This window comes from Siniperca chuatsi, linkage group LG9, assembly GCF_020085105.1.
Source record: "Siniperca chuatsi isolate FFG_IHB_CAS linkage group LG9, ASM2008510v1, whole genome shotgun sequence".
Taxonomy (NCBI): Eukaryota; Metazoa; Chordata; class Actinopteri; order Centrarchiformes; family Sinipercidae; genus Siniperca; species Siniperca chuatsi.
Window position 1 is genome coordinate 23684306 of NC_058050.1, and position 24225 is coordinate 23708530.

The following is a 24225-nucleotide window of genomic DNA, read 5'->3' on the forward strand; positions in this document are numbered from 1 at the left end:
CAGTGCACTTGCGAGCAGCAGGGATAGCATGGCTCCTAGTAGCACCCCGGTGATGGTGTTCCAGACTTACAGCCTGGAGGGCCATTTGGTTATACTCAGGGGAATAGTTGTTGTGTCAGTCATTTGCAGCGAACGCTAAAGAGTGCACTTAGCATCCTCTGTTTCCCCCTAGCAAACATGTGGGGAGTGACATGATACTGTACAAGAGCCTGGACAACATATAACATTTCAAAGCAATTTCCTAATTGTTTCCAGGCCAAGGTCGATAGCTTATATGGAAGCAATCCCTTCTTTCAAACTTTTTTATCCACAGATTGGGAAACATTAAAGTGTTAGGTAAACTTGACCCAGCCAGGCTAATTCATTGGGAAATAGCTGGGGTTCCTACATTCAGTGCCATATCAGTGACAGTCAGTCAGTGGATTTCCTTCTACTTGGATGGTCACCATATGTTTATATGGTTTTTGTGGTGCAATCCTGAGCCAGCCAGTCACTGAATGATGACATTTGTTGTCCATGATGAGAGACTGTTTACAAAGGGGAAGAATAGATTAGCTTGCATACCTGAAGGCAAAGGTATATGTGCTCCATATGCACTGTACATATCTTATTGGGGGATTCTTTAGGCCGACATAATTTTAAAATATCAATCTAATCTACTGATAAAAAGAAAGAAATTTCTTGGCCTCTTACTCCCTCATAAAGAAATGCCCTACAATGGTCTTATTGGATTTTTGTGTTTTTTTGGGGAAGTCAAACTCTCTTAAAAAAACACATAAAATGAATGAAACGAAATGCAAAAAGGGTTGCATTAATCATCAGAAGTGACAGACTTTGTTTTGAATTTTATTTGTACAGTAATGGTGTGGAATATTATCCAGTAATATATGTATATAAATGATCTTATATATCATTGTAAAAGCTCTTTACACTCTAACTGAATGCACCTCAAAACTCAGATCCTATATGCAATTATGAGGTAGACATTAATAATGGTATTTTCCACCCTCTGCAAAAAAATATCGAATACACCTTAAATTACTCTTATCAATGTAAGAAATATATGATTATCATGAAACTCTGTACATCACAAATAATAAAATAATTATAGAATAGAAATTATACCGATTTGAGTGCATTTTGTATATTTACAAAGAAATGCCGTTTTCTCATTTCTTCATTCGTTGCACTTTGTAAAGTTTTCAACTGTACAAATATTTACAGCTCAAACAAATAATGAACAGCAGTGCATTCAAAGCTAATGTGCATTTAAATATCGTCTCCTGTGCGAGTCTTTTTTCTTATATTTTCGTCATCAGAGAAGACAACTCTCTCGCTGACCACATGTCCTTGGCGCAGTCAGTTGTGGAAGTGCATTTCGTAAAGATGCAGACTTTTGAGCAAAAAGTTCGCCTCAGTAATGTGTGCTTTTTTTTTTTACAACAGGGCCCCAGTCAGGCACAAGTCTGGTTTTGTGTCCTTTCTGTCCACAAAGGCGCACGACGCCTCTCCCAGCGCCTCTCAACTGGTCTCCAGTAAAGCAAAAATCTCTTGAAGGCATTACCACCACCATCTTATCTCCTCTCCTCAGACCATTCTGTGTCTGAGTGTGAGTGTGTGTGTGTGTGTGTATTTCATGTTCTTATATCCCGGTGGGGACTTTAACCTGAATGCACACTAACCCATGGGGACTTGTGTTTTTGAGGTCCCCATGAGTGGAGACTGTTTTTTGAGGGTTAAGACTTGGTTTTAGGGTACAGGTTACAATTAGGTTAAGGTTAGGGTGAGGGTAAGGGTTAAGGTTAGGCATTTAGTTGTGATGGTTAAGGTTAGGGTAAGGGGCTAGGGAAAGCATTATATCAATGACTGTCCCTCAAGGGGATAGTGAAACAAACGTGTGTGTGTGTGTGTGTGTGTGTGTGTGTGTGTGTGTGTGTGTGTGTGTTTGGTAGATTAGACATTCACCCCCTTTTTTGGAAAGCAGGCACTTGCTCGGGCCTGTAATGACTCCAGCTGGACAGTGGTAATTACGGCCTGGATGCACATACCCAAAAGAGTCCGGCCTGGCTGGCAGGATCACACGGCAGAGCTGCAACAAAGCGCTGACAGGCAAAGCCCACTGTCCTCTGGCCTCGGCACGAACAGGTGCACAGTCGCACTCAATAGGCTCCCATCTCGCCTTGTACCCATTCCTTGTGCCATATGGACACGTCTCACGTCTCTCGGGGAAACAATAGCCTGTTTGATGAGTGATGACCTGTTGCATGGATGGGAATGAAGGCGTAACACTTTAAGGCATAGATTGTGAATTATTGTGACTGTACTGAGTCTGAATAAATAGCAGATATCGCCTTTGTGTGCATCCCTTTTGGATAAAGACAAGGCGCGTCATGCGTCAAAGCATTCAGACCTGTGAGGACTTTATATCTTTAACCTGGGACCCATTAAGACTTAGCTTTGATTTTTCTGTCTTTTAAAGTTTTTTGCATGAATAAGGGCCGCTACCTGCACCCACACTGCTCCACCACCATGTCCTCGTACTGTTTGTACACCACGTTATTGCCTGAGTCTATGTACAGGATGCTGATGGGGCTGAGTTTGGTGGGGACGCAGCAGCTGGGCGGGGTGCTGTTGGGGTCCATGGAGTTCATGAGCGTCTGTATGATGGCGTGGTTAGTCGGCTCGAGGTGCGACCTCAGGGGGAAGTCACACACACCCTCGCAGTGGTACGCCTCGTAATCCAGGGGCGCGATGATCCAGTCGTCCCAGCCCAGCTCTTTGAAATTCACATGCAGCGCCTTTTTGCTGCACCTGGATTTGGATTTCTTCCCGTGCCTCTTCCCGTGCCGGTTGCTCAGCGCAGTCCTCCGCCGCCGCCGAGGCCCCTCTCCTTTAACCCCCTTCGGCGACACCCCCTCCTCCGCCGCCGCCTTCACCACCACCGCCTCCTCCTTCTCACCGACCGACCTCCGCGACTTGATCTTCTCCTTCATCTCGTTGAACAGGTTCTCCCTCTTCTTGGAGCGGGTGTAGGCCACCAGGATGGCCTTCTCCCGCTGGGACCGGCTACTCCTGTCCAGCCCCAGCTGCCTCAGGTCCACCTCGGTCTCTGATTTGCCGAGAGTGACGCGGAGCTGGAAGCAGAGCTGGTTCCCCTGATAGTGATGATGGGGATGATGGTAATGATGCTGATGTGCTTTAAACATGTCCCACACGTCCAAAACTTCCCAGCCGCCCTTGGTGGAGTCCAGCGGGTCCAGAGACCTGGAGTCCAGCAGTCTGTCCGAGCGGCAGGGGTAGAGCTGGATGTCGTACAGACCCGTCGTCTGCAGGGAAGTCTGCAAATCCCCGGGCGCTCTCCTAAATATCCTTAATTCCGCCCCGACCAGCTCCTCTTTGTCTGAAAGGGTTGAGACATCAAACAGATACTTTTGTCTTCGCAGAGGAGAGTGCAAAAGATCGTCTGCAAGGATAAAAGAAGAAAATAATTGCAGTCAGATTCACTTAGGGTGTACAGTGTTCAGAGGGATGGAGGGAGGGAGGCTCACATTCTCCCACAGAGCCCCCTCTATCTATCTATCTCGCTTTCTTGTTTTTCAAATGTCCACCCTGAACCTGCCTGAAACAAAGTACAGCTGACAAGTCCTTTGAATGAGAATGAAAAAAACTGTTATTGGTTAAAAAAAAACTGTTGGTTATCCAGCCTCAATCTATGACTATATTGTACTTATAAAGCGTCTAATTTACTTTGATTTGATTCAATTCAAACAGAATTCTCTTGATAATAATATCTGGAGCATCTTCTATAATGCTAAAGGCTGAATGAGGGTTAAGTTTACAAAGCCTGCTTAAAGACTTCCTCCCTAAAATTGTGGTTCCTCGAGTTTCTTAATTTCATTTCATGCAAATTTGTTGCTCATGAACAATTTGATGATATTGTGATGCAAAGCATACAAAGTTCATCTCATATACATGAAGCATATAATCTCGCTTGTTCCAAAAAATGTTTATATATATATATATATATATGTATATATATATTTATTTATCCACCAATCACCTGTCATTATTGGGCCAAAATTCGATTCTGATATTGCAGTGACAATAATCCAATAAAATCTGGCAAAAATGTAATGCCAAGCCACTTTTAATCAAAGCCAGCATGTTTTAATGGAAATAGTTCTGCTTTCATTTCACAGATTGATTATTAATTTCCAGCTCCTTGACAGAGTGGAAGTAAACTTTTCCTTCTTGACAGCCTCAAAAGGTCTTAAATCTAAGCAGCAGTCAGAACATCAGAAGTGTGGTTAGTTTTCTTTTTGAGAACTCTTGCAGAGTTGTAAGGCAAAGAAAGGAAGGGGGAACAAGGGGCCTAGTGATGTGAAGGCCCCTGGGTGCTGCCAGACACAACGGACCAAAGGCTACATACTGTACACTCAACTGAACAATACACAATTAATGCATTATTCCCTGTTGGAGACCCAGGAGGCCTGTAAATATTCTATCAAGGCGAACCAGTGAGACTGGAATACAACAATGCGTGAAAAGGCGTTAGCGTTTACAAAACGCATTAAATATCTGCATTTAACAAACAAAGGAATTCAGCCTCCCCGAGAGTTTTTTAATACATTTTGGATCAGAATGATTTGTGTTTAGTATATGTTATCCTGTATATCAAGCTGCAACTTACAGCATATTAAATACAATTCAATCTTTCTTGGTTTTACTCCAAACAAATCTACTATTACAACTTATTTTGTACCGTTTTCCGTGTATATCCTTTTTCTTGTGAAAAACAGAAATAATTCAGCAAATAGGCGTGAAAATGTCCTGCATTTGTCCTTTTCCGACATTGTTTCTGCAGCGACTGTCAGTAGTTTGAGTAAATGCAGAATCAGGGGGAGAAATTATCACGAAAATGACATTTAATTCAAGATCGTTTTTAAAACACGTTGATTTACGCCGGGGGGAGTGAGCAATAACTTTCTTATAAATGTCAAACGTTTCCACTTATTTAAAAACGGACGGGTTTAAACCTAAAAGCGGAATTGAATTGCTTGTTAAGATGGATGATTTGTGGTCTTTTTTGAAATTAAATAAAAGCATCTTGCCTCTGCTGATCGTCTCCATTTCTGTCTGAGCGTGTTTTTAAAAAATAAAAATCACATGCCTACATCTAAACACTCCTGTGATATAATTTGTAAAACTCGTTCTAAAGAGATATTTGAATCTTGATGTCAGTTTCCCTCCGCGAACCCTGCCGAGTCGAACAGTAAAAGCAGATTGAAACCTTGTGCTCGTTTCAGTGACTTTGCGCGTATGGTCTGCATTAGGATTCTTTTTTTTTTTTTAATAAGACCTCAAACAAATCGAATACAAGTTCACCAAATAATTAACAGTTCTGAATTCCCAACTTCCTCATTAAAGCACTTCCCCTCTTATATTTCATCTCATCCTGCCAAGGACAACATTCCCCTTAAAACGCGCCTGCACGGACTGACTGACTGAACACACTGTTGGAATTATTGAGCGATATTCGTGTTGACAGTTAAAAACGTACAAAGTTTTGTTAATTTCATTATTATGTAAAAAGCCAATTTTTTCCATTACGCGTAAGATGCTTGACGGTGGATAATTGGGGGAGAATGCGGTGGATTTTACTGCTTGGTTAAAACGGCATCCTGTGCACTTTTGTTTGACCTTGTTGCTTGTATTTGAACAAATGCAAAACATGTTTTTGTCATCTATGCCTCTGTTTAGAGAGAGAGAGAGAGAGAGAGAGAGAGAGAGAGAGAGAGAGAGAGAGAGAGAGAGAGAGGCCGGGCTGCACCATCTGCACTTTAATGAGTTACCCCAAGTGCCAAAAGTAATTTTCAGATTCGGGTTATTCTTTTCTGATCTTGCCTTTTCTGACCTCCAGGGAATACCCTGCCTGGTTTTATAAGTAAATTTCATTTACCTACAAAAGTGCGAAAGCCAAAGAAGCCGTAGATCTTAGGTGCACTCAGTAAAACTGTCTCTGCATGGATGAATAATGCGTAAAAGTCGCAAAACCTGTTACTTTACGCGTCAAAAGCTGCCCCCGCGTGTATTTCTTTCCTGATGGAGGCGATTTGAATAACGCAAACTCCCAGCTGAGGTTCATTCTGCAGGTTAATGCAATGCAACACTTAGGGGATGCTGGGAGGAATCCCAAAAGAAACCAGGCGCTTGAGCTGAAAGAACGGGAAGAAAAATAATTTTCCGTAATTAAAGTGGCGGTCGCAAAGGGAGGTTCCGCAGTAAAAATACGAACCACTTCACAGCGGAGGAAGTGCTCTTTCATTTTTTTTTCCCCCTCGTCGTTTTTTGGTGATGTGCCCATCGTGGCCGAGCTGGGTCATTATGGGAGAATAGACAGTGTTTGATATGTTATGACATGAACACTCAATTAGATCACCGAGTTCAAATACTCCAATCAGCCGTTCGATGCCAAGCAGCTCTCAGAGGGTCCAGCTCGGGGTCATAGCCAGTGACACATCACATCACAATCACAGGAGAAAGTGAGGCGTTTTTCCTATCAAATCAGTTCACACTGCAAGAAATGGCCACACGGACGAGCCTTTTAGCTCCATATTCATCCTGAAAACGTCCTCTTTTGTCTGAAAACGAGCAGTTGTGTGAGAGAACACCAAATGCTGTTACGTTTTCTTTTAAGAAAAAGTATATCAAACCTTGAAATTGGCCTACGTTTAAAAAAAATACATTTAATTGAACATAAGCCTTGAAAAAAAGTTGTTTTGCCCTGGAAGTAATTGCGCCTCATCAAACAGGTAGATAATGCTATGATTTAAGCAGCCGACTCTGGACCAAATAACTCGAAATGATGGATATTTTTTGCAGCGCGCAGCTGAGGCTCGGAGTGTTTCAGACAGGAGGGAAGGGAAACAAAGATAGCTTTTATTTCTCCTGCAAAGATTAACTCGGCTTATGTCCCCCTTGTGTGTGTTGGATGTGTTTGTGTTTATCAGATTGTGTTTGTCCTCGCAGGCTGGTCAAATCACTTGGTTACACATGTTAACTGACCCAAACACCTGCTTCGCACACAGACCCGCACTGCCATGGCCCCCAGATCCCTTTGTCAGCACAAGTTGGCCAAACTGGGCACCATAATGGCAACAGATTGAACGTTTTAATTTGTGCCGGATTTGGGGACTTAAACTCAGTTTGTATTTTAAACCTTCGGGTTTATTTCATGTTGGTTGCGTTTGGAGATGAATGAAAAAATCGAAAATGAATCAACAACCGAGTGCTCTCACAAAACTGAAAAAAAGTTCCCTCTGTATTCACGTGGAGGTGTGGAGCAGAATAGTTTTTGCTGCAGCCTGCACTGACAGTGATTTACAGCCTTCATTTAGAGAGCGCCTTAATGAGTGTTTTACTGTCGTGTTACCCAGAGGTTAATTTAAGTGTAATATAACTTAATACTCGGAAAAAGTTACATGTTTCGGCGGCTGTGCGGCAACTAGATCCGAATACAACCACGAAACTGCTCGTGAACAACATATAATCCTGCAGCTTTCAGCACTTATTCTTATGCTTTATTGATATTTTAAAATTGCATTTGCGCATTAGTTTGCCCGATCGAAAAAGTGCGTAAAAGTTTCTGCTGCGAGCTTGTTTTTTTTCTGCAATTTTCTTGCATTACTGTAGTTTTTAGCCACATTTTATTAAGATCTATACAAGAGAGAATCTTAGACCAGTCAGTTGAGGAAAAGCTGTGCTACAGAATTATGCAAGACTGAGGTGATGGAGCTGGCAGCGGACTGAAACCAACCTGTTCCTCTGTCCACAAAACTTGTTATGGTGTTGGCAGATTTAGAGGAGCGGAAAAAGCTTGCGTTTAGTCCGAGCTTCTCTGCAGCCGAGTATGTCCTGTATATAGAGAGCATGTATTCATGCGGCACAATAGCGTCCTTTAGGTCTTCTTTGTGATGGCCCGCGATAGGATGCGAAGACGCGAACATGTCTTTTAGGAATTTGGATGACCTTTGTCCGTCCTGATGAGGGATCCTGGCTCCCCTGTTTCTCCTCGGCGCAGAGGGAGAGATGATAGCAGCAGACTGGAAACACGGTATATTCCCAAGGAAAACAAGGAGCAGGCCCAGATATAGCGTTACGAGTCGAGATGCGTCCATGGCTGGAAGAGTCACCGGGAGATGTTAAGCAACTCTTTATTTCCCGCTTAGTGAAGTTGGATTCGGGGGGGGGCGCCGGAGTTGGAGATGGTGTGCGCGTCAGGATCGGAGAGCTGATACTTTTGCGCTCTCCGGTCGCACCAGAAGAAGTGCCTTTTGCGCTCTGGACTCCACACAAGAGCGGAGACTGTTGGGCCGAGAGAAACACGCCCACATTGTCACTCAGTGCAGGGCTTTCCAAACAATTTCATGTCACAGACCTCCAAACAGACGCGCACCAGAGCCAACGGACCGCCACAAGATACAGACACGAGAGCCCATGTGGGGAAGTTTTTGCTGATGGTGGTCTAGTCTACACTGTCCATAGAGAATAGCGGATGACAAAAACTTAAATTATGATATGAATTACTGACTGAAATTACAATGAAATTAAACTATTGCCAATTTTGCTCCTTCCTCAAAGACTTATTTTAGACACAGGTACTATCAAGTTTATAAAGTTGACCAAAGTAGATGTAGGTCAGAAAAACTAAAACAGAGTTACAGGGCTCCTTATCACAAAGTCTTTGAGAGCCTGAAAGCTTCCAAGGACACGTCAGATCACATTAGATTAGATTAGATTTTACGCACAGATATGCTGAAGACACTGTGTGCACAAGGGGACCATAAAGCAGTGGCCTTTTTTTTTTTTTTTTTAAAGAAACACCATGAATTTTGCAACTGAGTTCCACACGTTATTTACTGGAAGATTTTCGTAAATTATATGGAATGAATAATATAACAAGGAAGGTGGGATTTCAGTATTTGATTTCGTGTTGAGCGGATGGCATTTGAAGAGGAGAGAACCACCTCCTCAGAAACAGATACATGGTTCAATGAGCTGAGGGCAGAGGTCTCGTGCATTTAAATGTAACCTAGAGGTGTGATCACAGGAAACCCAAAACAATCAGCCCTGATGTGGAGTCATTCAAATGCATCAAACACATTTAAATAACACCGGTGACCTCTAGTGGCCATTCCCATGTATTACAACCGGATGCCTCCCATATAAAGAAACGAGGACAAATGCTGCATTCAAGTTATCTGGGACAATCTAGTTGTAGGACTCTATGTTAAACAGTTTGAACTGTGCGGTGGCCAGCGCTCCCCCGTTCAAATCGTTTTAAACCGATTTTTTTTAAAGAAGACGTTGATCATTACCGTTTTCCTGATCATCTTTCACGCCTGGGCTTAAACATCTGGTTTTAGTTTCACAGCATTGCAAACATTTCAAGATAATATACAAATAAAAAATGAGTGAAAACAATGAGTTAAGGGGTTATCATCTCAAATGATGAAAATAATTCATTTATTTCATTAAATTTTAAGTGAACATATAATTCCAAAACCTTCTGTACAGGTCTTTCTTTGTGGCCAGCACTCACAATTCAGGAGGTCAGAGACATCATTGCAGAATTCAAATGTTCAAATGTAGTAGCCAGTGAGGTATTGGTTGCAGATTATATTAACTGCAGGAACTTGTGGATTATGCAGTAGGTTACACTACAGTAGCTACAATAAGCTGCAGTGATACAGTAGTGATTCAGGTCATATGAGGATCTTAAAGTGGTAATCTCGAAGAGTTTCGTTTAAATGCATCTCTGTTAAGTCACTATCGATCACTGAATGAGGCAACACAATGGTGATTGAGCTCATGGCCCACTGATGAAAGTATTGCAAAATTTATATATTTGCAGTATTATGAACTGGGTGTCTGTGGCGACAAAAAAATGCTGTATTTTTAAGTTACTGCTAATGCAAACCGAACATTTCCTACTGTTGCAGCTTCACATTAAAAGCATTTCACTGGCGAAACACAAGTGGACTCTTATTATGAAGTAGTCAAAGGAAATGCAATGTGTTAGTGAGATTAGCACTTAACGCTATCTTTCATCAAAAATGCCTCTACAAAACAAGACAATGGTCATTTTTCTTTTGACAGCGGATCAGTTTGAAATATTGCAGGGAGTAATGGAACAGTCAGGAGCAGCCACAGCCAGCTGTTAGATGAAGAGCTGCAGGCGACAGGCTGCACACCTCCAACTTCTCAGTAAGGTAACCAACACATGCCCTGTGCAGCATTTGCTCTCAGAATGATGGAAAAGGGCCAATTACTGCAATAGTTAGTTTTGCTTTCACTTTTGTTAACCTGCAGTGTATGACATCATCTTGTTGTTCCAGCAGAGGGCCTCCAGTGATAAGGAGACAAACCGCTGACCATAGGTCACATGCTAACATTTGACTCAGTAGGCTATCACTCAGTGTCCAGAATCCAATCAACACCTGTGCAGTGCAGTCCAGGCAAGACTCAACATTACCGTATGGCCAACACGTTATTTCAGAAAGATGCATGACACCATTTGATTCCTCTGGGCTACAGTGACTGTCAGTCGGGTTTCTGCACTCATTTCCCTACTTGATTCAGTGGCGCAGTTGCTCGGGCAAGCATTTTGATGTTTTTACATGACAGAATCTGTATATGACTGGATGTAATTTGGGACAGGAGCAGCGCCTACCTCCCTGATTTCAGCACCATGGAGAGCAAACTCGCTCTTACACTGAGAGGAAGTCAACAGACTGTATTTGGCTTCGTGCGCATCACTGTACACATAGACCTCCTGCGCGTGTTGAACATATGTTAGGCCTTTATGTCATGCTGGGCATTTTAGCTGGCGTCATTGTAATGTGAGTCAGTCAGCAACTTAGCCTTGAGGAAATATTATAATTCACAAATCCATGCAAGAACTGTTAAAATACAATAAATATTCTAAAATATAAAATGATATTTGGCGATGAGTCCATACTCATATATTGTTCATTTATGAATAATGTATCGAGGCATATGTCATATGTAAAAATGGCAGTCTTAGAGGAAACATAGGGACAACATACATTTAAATTGACATCATACGTCAGCACATAGAGCCTACATGTACAGCAGCCTGTAGCTTATGGCTCTATATGATGGAGGGGAGTCAGTGACTAAGTAATGCCTCACGCATTATGTAACCCACTTGGGATGGGAGTCATATTGTGTGTGCACTGTCAGTGGTCTCGCTTCTTGTCCAATCGTGTGTGTCCTCAGTCTGCACACAGCTCTCCTCCACCCGACATCCAAACAGCAGAGCGGAGACTGGCACCGCCGGAGCACCAGCAGCGGAACGACCCTTTGTGCTTCACCGCCTGACGCGCATCCTTCTGAGAGGAACCACCATCAGACATCCAGGCAAGCCTTTCGTTTATTTTCCTTTCACGAAAAAATATTTCAAACCAGCCCACGATTACCATTAGCTTAAAAAACACATGGAAGTATTCATAGGATGGGAGCAGGTGGGCTGAGGAAGAGCTGTTTACAAGTTCGGGAACGAGTCTTTTGTCAAGTCATCCAAATGTGCGCACACATCATACATGTTTTGGGGGCTGCTGGGTGAAAGGTGGACACATTAGGTCTGAAGATGGATGTTTACATCATTATTGGTTACAGCTTATGTCGCACTTCGCGTGCCTTTATTCTAGAGGAATCTCCACGCCTGAGAAAAACATCCCCAGCAGCTGTGGGGGCGCCAGATGAAACAAAACAAAATCCCATTGCTGGGTATAACATAATAAAATATAATACAAGCCATCTGAAGGCAGTGTGGGAGAAGATGCTGTCATTATCAGGGGATATCAGGACACAAATATGTCATAAGCCTTTAGAAACAATAAAAATGGCTTTGAAGTGTGGTGTGGAAAACAAAGGAAGGCATGTAAACATGTAAACACATGGGAGGGCATTTTCAAGGGTTCCTTGGTTAGAGCAGTGGTTCTATTTAATGGCTGATATTCTTAAACATTGTTACATTTAGTTTATTATGACCATTTAATGTATTTTTAGCACCATAAAGGTCCTATGTGGAACCATATTGTGCTACAACACAGATAATGATTCTAGGGCTCATCAAAAGCAGTCAGCTGCAATTTCTATATGATACAAGCCTAATAAACATCTTCTGTAACATCAGGAAACCATTTATCTGAATGTTGGTGTTGGTTTCAGTACAATTATTTCCTGCTTGACATAATAATTTTAAAAAAACAGAGCGTTTGGACATAGATGCTCAGTTAAGTTCACGCCTTTCAAAACTGTGCAACAGTCTGTCACTTAGGAGTTCATCAGTGTGCATCAAATGTCGTCATCACTGAAATGACACAACTCAACACCTCATTAACAATCACGTGAACAGGACAAATGGGCCGAGTGCATCATGGGGTTAATAGGAAATTCGGAATAAACAGCTTCACATTAGTCCATGTGCACGATCAGCATTAGAAAGCACATAGACTGGGACGGATTAAGGGAATTTATTATTCACGCCCACGCCATGCTGTTTTAAAAGTAGACCATCTGGATAAGGGAAATAGCTTCAGAGGAGGCTTAAAGACTTGTTTACCAGTCATGTACACATTATCTCAGCATCCCACTGACAGCTTTTATCCAAATCTACCTTTCCCAGTACATCCACTTCCTAAATCAGGGCACTCTTGTGTTTGGATTAGTTTTTGCAGTGATTGTGTGACCCTTACACAGGTAGTTTGGTTGTTCGTCATGCTTAAGAGAGCTGAAAATCCTGTGTTTGCAACTTAGATAATGCTTAGCCTGTCGCTCAGTAGGTAGCCAATCAACATTGTCTGGAGTCAAGCAGCGGATCTGGGTGGAGGGACCAAATACATACTTTACAGGGGCTAGTTCAGAACAGGAACAAAAGCGAACGCAGTGGAAACAGGCAAAATGTCACCATAGATAAGAGTTCAAATCTAGTTATAGTAACTACAGGTAGCAGAGCATGCATGGGCAGGCGTCTGTATCCAAACACCTCTCAGGGTTTCAGGTTACAAGCTATTGAGTGGGACACTAGCAAAGGAAGATAGTGTTGCACTGGAACAAATAATATGAGATGATTCTAAAACAGTTTGAATGGTTTGGCTCCAGGACGCTAACGTCAGCTGATCTCTGACTCTTTATTCTTCATATTTTGATATTACTGCCCTCCTGCATTTCCTTCAAATGGCTGCTTGTAGTTGCATGAATTTATAAATGTCGCTTCCTAAGCAAAAAACCTTCACACCTCTCTCCTCTCAACCACACCCTATTTATTGAATTATTTCTCCTCCTATTCATTTGCTTCAGTTCTTATTTCTTTTCTAGCACTTTACTATTGTACATAATCATTCTGAGTTCATTGGAGGATTTCTCTTTAAAACATCCATCATCATGGCTTTATGGCTTACACCCTTGTCTTTATCTTTAGTTTGTTTTCTTTGTGTTAGATTTTAAAAATGTGATCTATTGCACTCCTCATAAGAAAATCTGTTTAAAAAAAGCAAAATATTCCATATAAATTCCAAAATATACCATAATCATATGCTACAAACAGCTGAAATGTAAGTCAATAGTAAGTATATACAGAAGCTCCCCAAGCTTACACACGCCGGCTCAAGGACAGAATGTTCATTCAGTCTGAGAAGAACACAGTACAGCTGAATGGTGAACACCTGCACATGGCCTCGGCACACTCTAGATATTTTGTGAGTGAAGGGCAGCATCTTAGGATGAGCAGCAGAAGCCTACACTACAGCCTACTGCAGATTTACACATAATTGGCCCCATCTAGCTGGAGTCGTTCGTGCAGCATTTTTCCCTTGGTTGCTAAGACTGTTGCTAGGGCACGGCTCTGGTTGCTCTGCCCTGCTTGGTGCCTATAATCCGATTTTGCTGTGCCAGCATGCCAGGCAGCTGTGCATTGCTACAGTATGATGATATTGTGGATGCCTGAAAATACAAGTGAAACAGTAGGCAAGGTGGTGTAGGCCACCCAGAACGCAAATCTAATTTGAGTCTGATAAAAGGAGGTGGAGTTTGATTCCCACGACTCTCTGCTCTATTTTTGCACTCCTCTTTGGGCCTCGGTGGTTTGAAGAAAGAGGATTTTGAGTCTAGGCTGCTCATATAGGGAACGTGGCTTATATTAGGTCTAGTGCTGATATTATTCTGTTATTGATGGAGGATTGTTGGAGGAGGGGAGATGATCAAGGCAAGACTAACATCTCCAGCCAAAATTTAAAAAAAGTTACCATCTGGATGAAGCGAGGGAAGACAGGTTCAGATTCACTGATGCGACAGCAGCACACAGGCCTTGGGGTCGATTACATCATTCCCAGTGTAAAAAAAGTGGGGGGGGCGCATAGGCACTTACGCAACTGACCCCGTTAGGCAAAGACGTTGAGAGGAAGTCAACAGGCAAGAGGAAGTGAAGTGATTGTATAAAGTTTATTCAAGCATGAGAGAAATTCTGCATTATTTAGCTTCAAAGCATCAATAAAATATGTTTCTTCTTTGTTTAAATGTACATGTACAAAACAAAAAGTTCAGCATTAGACAAGAGTTCATTTCTACTTTTTTAAAAAGAGGATATAATATCGCTCCATCATCTAATATACCTCAATGATAGAAGCACTTTGTAGCTTTTAGCAGGCAGCCCCACAGTTTTGGCACAGAAGGCTGATGAGGAGAGTTAGTGTATTTTTGCTTAGCAGAGTGATATACTAAAGTTGGACATCTTTCATCTATTACTGTGCTTCGTCTGATCATCTTAATCTGGGATGACTTTGATGAAAAACCAGAATATGAAAGGAGTAATACCAATCTTTCTTCTTTATAGCTGTATCTGTGTAGACTCTGAACTTTCTACTTTTTTGAAACCACAAGCAGATGAGTTAATTGAGTTATTTTAAATCTATTTGTTTCATAAATTTGCTTTTGTCTTATCTCTTTTACTGTTTTTAGCCATGCCAGCGCTCTATGGCAATGTCTGTCTGTTGGTCAGCCCACCACTTTGGTCCTGACTGAAAAATCTAGACAACTATCAGATAGATTGCCATGAAATGTTGTACAGACATTCATGTTCCCCAAAAGATGAATCCTAATGACTTTGGTGATCCCCAGACTTTTCCTTTAGCGCCACCAGGAGGTCAACAATCTTGGTTTCTATTGAAATATTTGGATAACTATTGGATTTAGGGCCATCTTCAGGTCAAAATTTCAGTTTATCCAATACTTTGGTTTATGATCAAATACTTGCAAAGCTAATGACATTCCTACCAACCTCATCTGTACTTGCTGATTCGCAGGTATATGTTTAACATATACCTGCTAAACATCAACATGCTAGCATTATCATTGTGAGCATGTAAGCATGTTGACATTAGCATTTAGCTGTGCTTGAGCCGCTAATATTGCTATAGACTCTTAGTCTTGTTATCTCATATTTTTAACCTTTTTACTGTTTTTGCTCTTGAATTCATTTGCCTCCATTTGATTATTAAATAACTACAAATTCTGATTTAAAAAGGTACTTGACTTTTATTTTTAGGGGTGACGTGTAGAATTTGTTTCATAAGGTCATAAATTTGGTGTGTGTTGGTCACGGCTGGCTCTGGGCTTGTTGTGCCATCTGTACCAGGCAGGATGTGTGTGAATGTGTGTGATGGTGGTGGGTGGGATTTAGTGGCGTAACAGAGTTCAGACAGAGGGCCCTTGTTGAGCGCCACGTCAAAACGCTGCCACATCCACAGTCCACAGAAAAAAATGACTCACCTGATTTTTCTCCTCTTTTTCATTCATCAGGGGAAAACGCTACATGAAGCACAATGGGACCGTTCCAAGAATATGAGGTGAGTCTTATCATTGCTGCTGGTCACTGGTGACAGATTTCTGCATGTTGAATTAGTCTGAAGAAAAAGATGGGTAAACTGTGACCTTACAGTTATCATCGTAAGGCAAACAACCAACATGAACAAAATTCAGTCTTTTATGAATTTAAAAATAAGGTACACTGAGTTAAGGTAGGTGGCTACATCCCTGCCTGCAGCTCTGACAGATGTTGCTTCGAACAGGAAAAAAAGTCACAGGAGAAAGGAAGCCCCCGCAGCCGCATCCCACGTTTGGTCCTCCATCCCTTTCGACCAAAGGACAAAGGCTCGCCTCTGTCTGATTCACCTTTTTCAGAGGAGGAGGGGAAGGAGTGTGACATCAGCTCAGACCACTCCAAAAGGACCATCAGCACCAACAGCTTTTGCTCTGGTAAGAAGTTCAGCTCCAATCTGAGGACAGCTGAGTTCATACCTGAAAAAAGCCTCAGAGACTTGCAAAATGGTGCAAGATTGTGTTGCAATGCTCTTTGTTGGTTGGGTAAATATAAAATCCTTACTGAATGTGTGAAGAAAGCAGTGGTGGCAGAGGTATTCAGATCCATTACTTAAGTAAAATGAAATAATACTCCATTAGTAAAAGTCCAGCCTTAAAAATCCTACTTAAGTAAAATACAGCACTGTTATCAGCTAAATGTAATTAAAGTACTCATTATGCAGGACAGCACTTCTGCACAATAAGTAATATATAACATTTTATCATTATTATTATTTTAGCTGATCAAGGTGGAGCTGATTTTAACAGTTTTATATGATGATCATATTGTGTTTCTTTTCTAAAATAAGTCTTAAAAAATATTGAGTCTAGTTAATTGTTTCAACTTGTTTCTGACAGAAATAAACTTGTTTCAAGAACTTTTTAGAAATTAGTGTGAGAATCTTGAAAGAAGGGTTAGAATCAAGAAAAATGTCACCTTGTTCTAGAAAATGCATAAAACTCTCTATTAACTCACCGATATGGCAGATTTCTCCACTTGTTTTAAGAAGATAAGACATTTAGGACTCAATAATAGACACAAATTACTAGAGCAGAGTAAGATGATGTTTGCACTATGCAAAATATTAATCTGCAAAGTAACTCACATAAAAGTAGTGGAGTAAAAAGCACAATAAAATGAAAATACTCAAGTAAAGTAAAATGACCTCAAAATTGTACAGTACAGTGCTTGAGTAAATATACTTAGTTAATTTCCTCCACTGGATGAAACCTTTGATTCGGATAATATTTTACCTCCTCTTCTAGCACAGCATGCTGGATTATATGACCTCAAACAAAAGCACTTAGTTATGTTTATTTTATGTTCACCCAAAGTGGCTTTCTTAACAAACAGAGCAAATGAAAGATAAAAATTACACTGCAAAAGATGCCTGTGTGTATGTACAGTAAGCGTGCATGTGTGTGTGTGTGTGTACACTGTGTAAACCACAACACAACAACCACTTGATAACAACTTTATGAAAGTGGCAAGCCATTGTGAAAGCTGTCGTGCTGTCTGTCAGATAACACCCAGGCTGAACCTTGAGCTCTGATTGACTGCTTGTGTTCGCTGCATGCCCTGCGCTGCCTGTTCTTGGCTATTACTGTCTATGTGCCTGTTTACAATAGATGACACCGGCTGCCCCACTAGTCAGTCTGTGTCCCCCTCCAAAACCCCGTCAGGCTCAGAGCAGAGTGCCCACGGCTCGCCGATACTCCCCGAGCGCAAGACCAAAGTGAAGAGGGTGAGGGTGATGGCCGAGTGGAGCGGCGAACCACGGAGCGTGCAGAGGCACAAGAGGGAGCTGAGGTCGGCCATGAAAGCCAGAGGTAAAGAAGAATACAGAGATAAACATTAAACATTTTTCCAAACAAAGCAGAATGAGAATCAACATTTAAAATCACCTTAGGCCTGCACTATTATGATCTGATCCTATACTGTATGGAAATAATCTGATGTGTGTGTGTGTGTTGACTCATTAAAAAAGTTTTACATGCACAGACTTATATACAGCATACTGCATATGGAGCATATACTTGTGCATGCCAGTGGTTCTCCAAAGACCAAAGTACAGTAACTGTGTATTTGTCACATGTCAACAGCTAGCAGATTCCCTGGTATGTTGACTTGAACAAACACTGGCTGGGAAGCAGCTGCTTGCCTAAAATGAGAATAATAACTGGAGTGGATTGTTGTCTGTGCATCTGTGCTTATATTTTTTAGAAACAGTGCACTCAATTAAATTAAAAACAATTTAATTTCCTCTCTTTTAATCTGGGGAAGGAGAAATGAGGAAGAAAGCTGATTGGTTGAGGAAAAGGTTTGGGAGCTTAGCCAATTAGGCTGATTAACAGGAGGTTACTACACTGATTGAATGTGCACAGACCCTCAGTTGACTCACAAAGTGGTGAAGGATCACTTAGTTTTGAACAGTTTTATTTGTCACAGTCATCACTGGACACAGTAATATGGTTTTATTTGATGGCAAAAGATGCTACTCAGGTATGGCTTTAAATAGAATCTTTAATAATTTCAGCACAACATTTAGTGACCAGTTTTTCTCTGCTTAAATAATTAAACTGGTGATGTTCTAGGCTTCAGTATTGTGCTGAGGCTTTCTATATACAGTGTCTGTCTTGCAACATTTGAGTAGAGCAGATTGTGTTACACATAACAACTGGATGTTATTGACTAATTGTGGAGTGTTAATGGCATTTGTAAGCACAAGGTTGTTTATCTGTCTATCTTCAAACTCACATTAGTCTAACAAAGGGTAGAGATTATGGGGAGCAGCCCATCCAGAAGCTGTTGTATGAGAGTATCTGTTTTAGGCTATCTGTTCAGTCCTTCCATCAGTGAGACTTGATGGAAGTCCTGTTTACAGAAACTGTAACATGATAGTCCTGTTTGATTCTGCACTTGATCCTAACAGGCCTAGTAGAGGAGAGAGGCTAGTATAAACAGTCAGGAAAACAGTAAAATTGGACCCAAATGCCCAATGTGTTTACATTGATAAAACGGTGTGTATTTGTGTTCACGTTTGGCTAAATGTTGCGCTTTGAGGTTTAAAGCAAGTCTATAACTTTTTCTGAACAGCAACCATAGAGTGTGAGTGGAATGGGACCACAAGCAGGAAACAACAAACATGTTCCCTGGTGAAGTAAAATGTGTTTACTTATGGTGTACAACCAGTGAAATGTTTAGCTGTCATCTGCTTAAATATGGTGTGACACTAGCATAAATAGAGATATTAAAGTCAACAAACTGACTTAATATCTATCTCAAGTTAACATTAGCCACCACTGCAGCAGCAAAACTCCTGAGTGTGTTGAATTGAGCAAGAGTGTTTTATTTCTAATGAATTCAACTTTTCATTTAAAGAGGAAGCTTGTGTTGGATCACCTTTCAAAAGTTATATAGTCTCGCTTGAAGTCTGCTGGCATGCTAATGCGGTGATGCTTCTCCCTGCAGGTAGTGAGGCAGACTTCAGTTCTTCCAGCAGCACAGGCAGTCTAAAGACCAGGGGGAGCCTTACTTTCAGTTCAGCTGGAAAGAAAGCTCCGTCACGCAGGTATGCGGTTCATATATTTGTATCATCAGTATGGTCTGTTGGGTCACTACTAGACTAAGACAGTTATAGCTAAATAAGAACTAAAACAGGACTGTTCATGAATTAAAAGTTACATTTATCCTTTTTTTTTTTTTTTTGTTAAGTCAATGAATTTTTTTTTGTTTAGTTTTTTTTTTTTTCCCCTAATGCTTTCTTTTATGAAGTCGCAGCACCCACATCAGACCGCTCCCAGTGTTCAAACCAGCTGGGAGCCCTACAGCCAACCGCGATGCAGAGCTCTACGCTCCCTACAGGACTCCTCCCAGAGCTGCCTCCTCAACCACCAACAGCAGCAGCTGCAACTCCAGCCCCACCTCCAGGTACCAAACATGGCTTTCAAATCATACACTATTAATAATCACAGAACAAAGATTGTGGTTTTAAAATTGAGGGAGAAAAGGTTGTTCAGTTGTGACCTCCTGGTCATGTCTAACCTTTCCACATTTCTCCACGTGGATTCGTTACAAATCCAACCTTCCCTGCTTGAGGTAGAAGCAAGTAGGATTTTGGAGACTTGAGAGATTTTTGGATTGTGGCTCAGGCAATGTGCAGCATAACGATGAGTGAGTGGGTGGCTGGATTAACCTCAGACTATTTTATCATTTCCTCTCTTGCACCCGTCAGGGATTATATCGGTCATGATTTGGCTGTGGTTGGGATTATGAGGATTTAATAAAGCAAATGTCTGAAAATGGTACCCAGGCAGTGACCCTACTGAATGCAGCTGACTCCTAACTGGATTAGGATGAACGCACCTTGGTTTGGAGGAGAGAACAGGGTCATAAATATTTCAGAATGGCAGAACTGATTTGTGAACTTTTTGTAGCCTGAAAATCAAGTGTTTGGGACCATCATGAATTTCTGACATGGTGCTCCAGGCTCCGTATTACTTGGAAGGTTTACTTCTTATGCTTTATGTTTGTTGGCAGCTCAGCCCTGCATGAGGTTTAGCCTAAAAATCCTCTCAGCAGTATAAATGACAAACATTCAACCCACAGCCTCTTTAGTTTTTATACAGTAGCAGAATCTGCCCTCTTTATCTCAAGTTTACAGCTTCCATTAATGCATTATAACCCGCCATTCTTGTCACTTTAAGACATTTCCTCTGCCTAGCCAAGTGTATCTTTTCCCCTCTCATGCTACCTTCTCCTGGGCTGTTTCTATTTCTGGCAGGGATGCAGAGCACTAGCATCAAAGCCTCAACTATCCTAGGTTGCTAGGATATTGTGCTAGTGGAAGAGAGGGGCTTACATGCTGCTTTGCATATTCTCCAAATCCACCCACTCATCCTCTACAAAAAAAAACAAGAATCCTTTTCAGTTCTTTGAGCATGATAAAACACTCATCATAGGACATGCAAAGGACATTTGAATGCTAATGCAATTCGTTTCTAGAAGAAGGTGGGGAAGTTTTTTTTGTTGTTTTTTTTTTTCTAGTAAGTTTCTTGCCGACTCTGCTTGTATTTAGATAAACCAGCATTTTAGGGTATTTTGCCCCGAGTCTACATGCCAGTAATCCTGTGTCAGACTAATTCCAGGCTTCAGAGCGCATCTGCCCTGACAGCACTCTCTCAGACAAATTACTGCCTGCAGGGAGTGATTGATTTATTTATTTATTTTTTTTTTTTTACTTTTAAGTGGCAAATTGGTTTGTTTTCTGCTGTTGCCTCAAATTGTCTAGTTGGGAACTGATGGATAATATTGATTCTAAAGGGGTAAACGTTGCATTTAACCAACATAGTCGTCTCTCTGGCCAACAGAAGAGCAACCCTGGGCCGCTACCACTCCTGTGGAGACAACCATGGCGTCAGACCCCCGAACCCCGAGCAGTATCTCACCCCTCTACAGCAGAAGGAAGTGGCGATCAGACACCTGAAGACCAAACTGATGGAGTCTGAGAATAGAGTCCATGACAGGTTAGTTAAGATTTAGCAGCACAGTAGCTCCTGTGCTTGTATTATACCATAGCCTATAAATAGTTCTGCATTATATTATCCATAATACAATTTGCTTTCTTGCCAAGAGTTGGCTTTATTAGACTGATACCACTCATGTCTATTAAATATGAGGCTACAGCTGGCCTGGCTCTGTCCAAAAGTCCAAAAATCCTAAATTGGCCTACGGACACTTTTTAAATCTCACCTAAAAACACAACATGCTGTCTTTTAACCTTTTTTGGTTTTTGTGCAAATATAACAAATAATGTGAGCTTCGGAGGTACAGTTGGACCAGATTTTGTGTGGAAAGGCTTGTAAGCATGCACTGCAGGAGCTAGCATGGCTAGCCGGCTAACAAAAACATTCCACAAGATGTAAATAAAACAGCTGGATATCTAAGCCTTTCTTGTCATAAACTTTAAATATCCTTGCACTCGCTACAGCCAAGGAGCGTCACTACTTCCTGCTGCTTGTATTCTTATGCTAAGCTAATTGGCAGCTGGCTGTAGTTTCATATTTAGCATATACATTTAAGAGTGGTATCGATCTTCTCATATATAACTTTCGGCAACAAAGGGAATAAGCACATTTTCCAAAAGGTCAAACTATTCCTTAAGTAACCCTGGACATTTTCCCTCTATTAGAGAGACAGAGATTGAGGAGCTTAAGGCCCAGCTCAGCAGAATGAGGGAAGACTGGATTGAAGAAGAGTGTCACCGGGTGGAGGCTCAGCTGTCCCTCAAAGAGGCTCGCAAAGAGATCAAACAGCTGCGTCAGGTGGTGGAAACAATGAAGAGCAGCCTGATGGAGAAGGATAAGGGAATACAGAAGTACTTCATCGACATAAACATCCAAAACAGGAAGTTGGAGTCCCTGCTGCAAAGCATGGAGCTTGCCCAGAGTGGTGCCAACCTCCAAGACGAAAACACCTTGGACTTCATCTGTGACAGCCCTGATAGTGGTGGGAAGAAGATGGTGGGGGAGGAAGAGGGTGGGATGGAGCTGGGAGACCAAGGGGCGGAGGCGATGGCGGACAGCGGGCTGCTGGTAAATGATGAGATGGCCAACAGAGCGGACATTTTGGAGCAGGTCTTGATGTCCACTGCGGTGGACTTCATTCAGGACGCTGGCGGTAAATTAAGGGCAGAGGCCGAGTCTGGGCCTGGGGTGTCGGCGCTGTCAGAAGAGGGACAGTTGATTGATGAATCTACTGCATCCCCACCAGTTCTACCAAATGCAGTTTCCACCACTGTCACCATCTCCTCAAGCACACCTTCCCAGCAGAACATAGAAGATAAAGGAATCCAGACCGACGTAATGCCCATGTCTCCAGACCTGCAGGCTCTGCTCCTCCAGCTGCTAAAGTTCCACGGGGCAACAGCAGGGGACACAGCTCTGTCAGCCTCCAGCAGCTTTCTGGGCTTCCCAAACCTGCCCACCTCCAATTCTACCACAGCCAATCTCCCCGACTTGACACCTTCCCCACCCAGCATGCCCAGTCCTGCTCCCCCAGAGAGCCCCGACACCTCCACCGATTCCGGCATGTGCTGCTCGGAACATGCAGAGAGCCGAAGGTTCATGGAGGAGCTGGACTTTGGTGTCAGTGGGGAGGAAACTTATCTGTCACCGGGACTGGATGTGGTCGGCAAGCATTACTGGAGCAACAGCTTCCTGGTGGATCTGGTCGCAGTGGCAGCCCCAGTGCTACCCACGGTGGCCTGGCTGTACTCGCGGCACGGTGTGGACGGAAGCGCTCCGGTGTACAACATTGCTGCTCTTATCAGGGGCTGTTGCATCATGGGATTGCACTCTCTTCGTCACGTCGCTCACAGGCCAGATGCATAAAGGCTTATACCCCGCATGCACACGCCTAACCTTGAATTAAAAGCACTTAAGCATCTTTTCAAGAGTATTCAAGAGTATTTGACATTCGTTGCATTTGTTAAACACTTGATCAATGCAGTTATTTTGGTTCCAACACTGTTACTTTGCACTGTGCAGTTACCATGAGTTGAAGCAAAATGGTGACATGAAAGGGATTATTTTTAACGGGGATTATTTATATATTTATTTAACATTTACACGTATAAACTGATCATCTGGGTAGATGGTTATGTGTTATCATTGTCCGGTGGTGTCCCTAGCTGTCCTTGTGTTTTGGCGGGGGGGAACAAAGTTCTTAGGATGAGATTGTTAGGAGATGCAAGATTGAATGTTAGTTTCTGTTTTATGGGTTCTGAAAATTCAACAGTTTTGCGTTGTTCAAAAAGAAACCTTAAATCTTCAGCCAAAGCTTTATTGTGATTCACTATTATTGTTTTGTGAAGTGTTTTTTTTGTTTGTTTTTTTCTCCCTGGGAGTAAAGCTTTATTCGGTACAGCCTGTGTTTAGTTCATAGAAATAAGTTGACGCTTCGAAGCAATTGACACTTGTTATGTGCCTGAACTATGTGCAATACTGGTGATTTACATCAAATGTCCTCGTATCTTTATTATTAAAGCATGATAAAGTCTGGCCACGTGTTGTGACTCGTGACATTTTTAATTTGACAGGTTTGTTGTGTGAACAGGAACAATTGTTTAAAGTTTTGTCTTTATGTAAGACTTCTGTTAAAATGCTAGTGAACACTGGGAGAGCCCAAATTTTTTCATTTGCACAAGATGTTCACATAAATTAATAAAAGGGAAAATTGAGTGAACCGAAGTGCAACCAAGCGGTGTTCTCATGACAGCTCAT

General features: G+C 42.0%; 2 protein-coding genes across 6 annotated transcripts; one reads left to right on the plus strand and one right to left on the minus strand.

Annotated features, from left to right (window-relative positions):
* Window positions 1-830: 830 nt before the first annotated feature.
* gdf6a (growth differentiation factor 6a) lies at window positions 831-8411 on the minus strand. The gene is made up of 2 exons (XM_044208666.1): window positions 7817-8411; window positions 831-3463 (listed from the first exon to the last, which is right to left on the minus strand). Exons 1-2 carry the CDS (start codon window positions 8175-8177, stop codon window positions 2502-2504), a joined length of 1323 nt encoding a protein of 440 aa, XP_044064601.1. The 5' UTR covers window positions 8178-8411; the 3' UTR covers window positions 831-2501.
* Window positions 8412-11213: 2802 nt separating this feature from the next.
* On the plus strand, window positions 11214-24003 carry sybu (syntabulin (syntaxin-interacting)). Of its 5 annotated transcripts, none has more exons than XM_044208002.1 (8): window positions 11214-11442; window positions 15883-15929; window positions 16152-16338; window positions 17572-17772; window positions 19415-19514; window positions 19724-19873; window positions 21313-21468; window positions 22134-24003. In XM_044208002.1, the coding sequence occupies exons 2-8, from the start codon at window positions 15906-15908 to the stop codon at window positions 23332-23334; spliced, it is 2019 nt and encodes a 672-aa protein (XP_044063937.1). In that variant the 5' UTR covers window positions 11214-11442; window positions 15883-15905; the 3' UTR covers window positions 23335-24003. The 5 variants fall into 5 exon arrangements, with proteins under 5 accessions (XP_044063937.1, XP_044063936.1, XP_044063938.1 ...); XM_044208001.1 differs by having other exon boundaries at window positions 11218-11442; window positions 19718-19873; XM_044208003.1 differs by having other exon boundaries at window positions 11219-11442; window positions 17626-17772; window positions 19718-19873.
* Window positions 24004-24225: the final 222 nt, after the last annotated feature.

Coding starts and splice junctions, on each gene's coding strand:
- gdf6a (XM_044208666.1), bottom strand. CDS start 8,177: ATGGACGCATCTCGACTCGTAACGCTATATCTGGGCCTGCTCCTTGTT. Junction 3,464..7,816: donor TTTTGTGGACAGAGGAACAG/GTTGGTTTCAGT, acceptor TTATCCTTGCAG/ACGATCTTTTGCACTCTCCT.
- sybu (XM_044208001.1), top strand. CDS start 15,906: ATGGGACCGTTCCAAGAATATGAG. Junction 16,339..17,571: donor CACCAACAGCTTTTGCTCTG/GTAAGAAGTTCA, acceptor TGTTTACAATAG/ATGACACCGGCTGCCCCACT. Junction 21,469..22,133: donor GAGAATAGAGTCCATGACAG/GTTAGTTAAGAT, acceptor TCCCTCTATTAG/AGAGACAGAGATTGAGGAGC.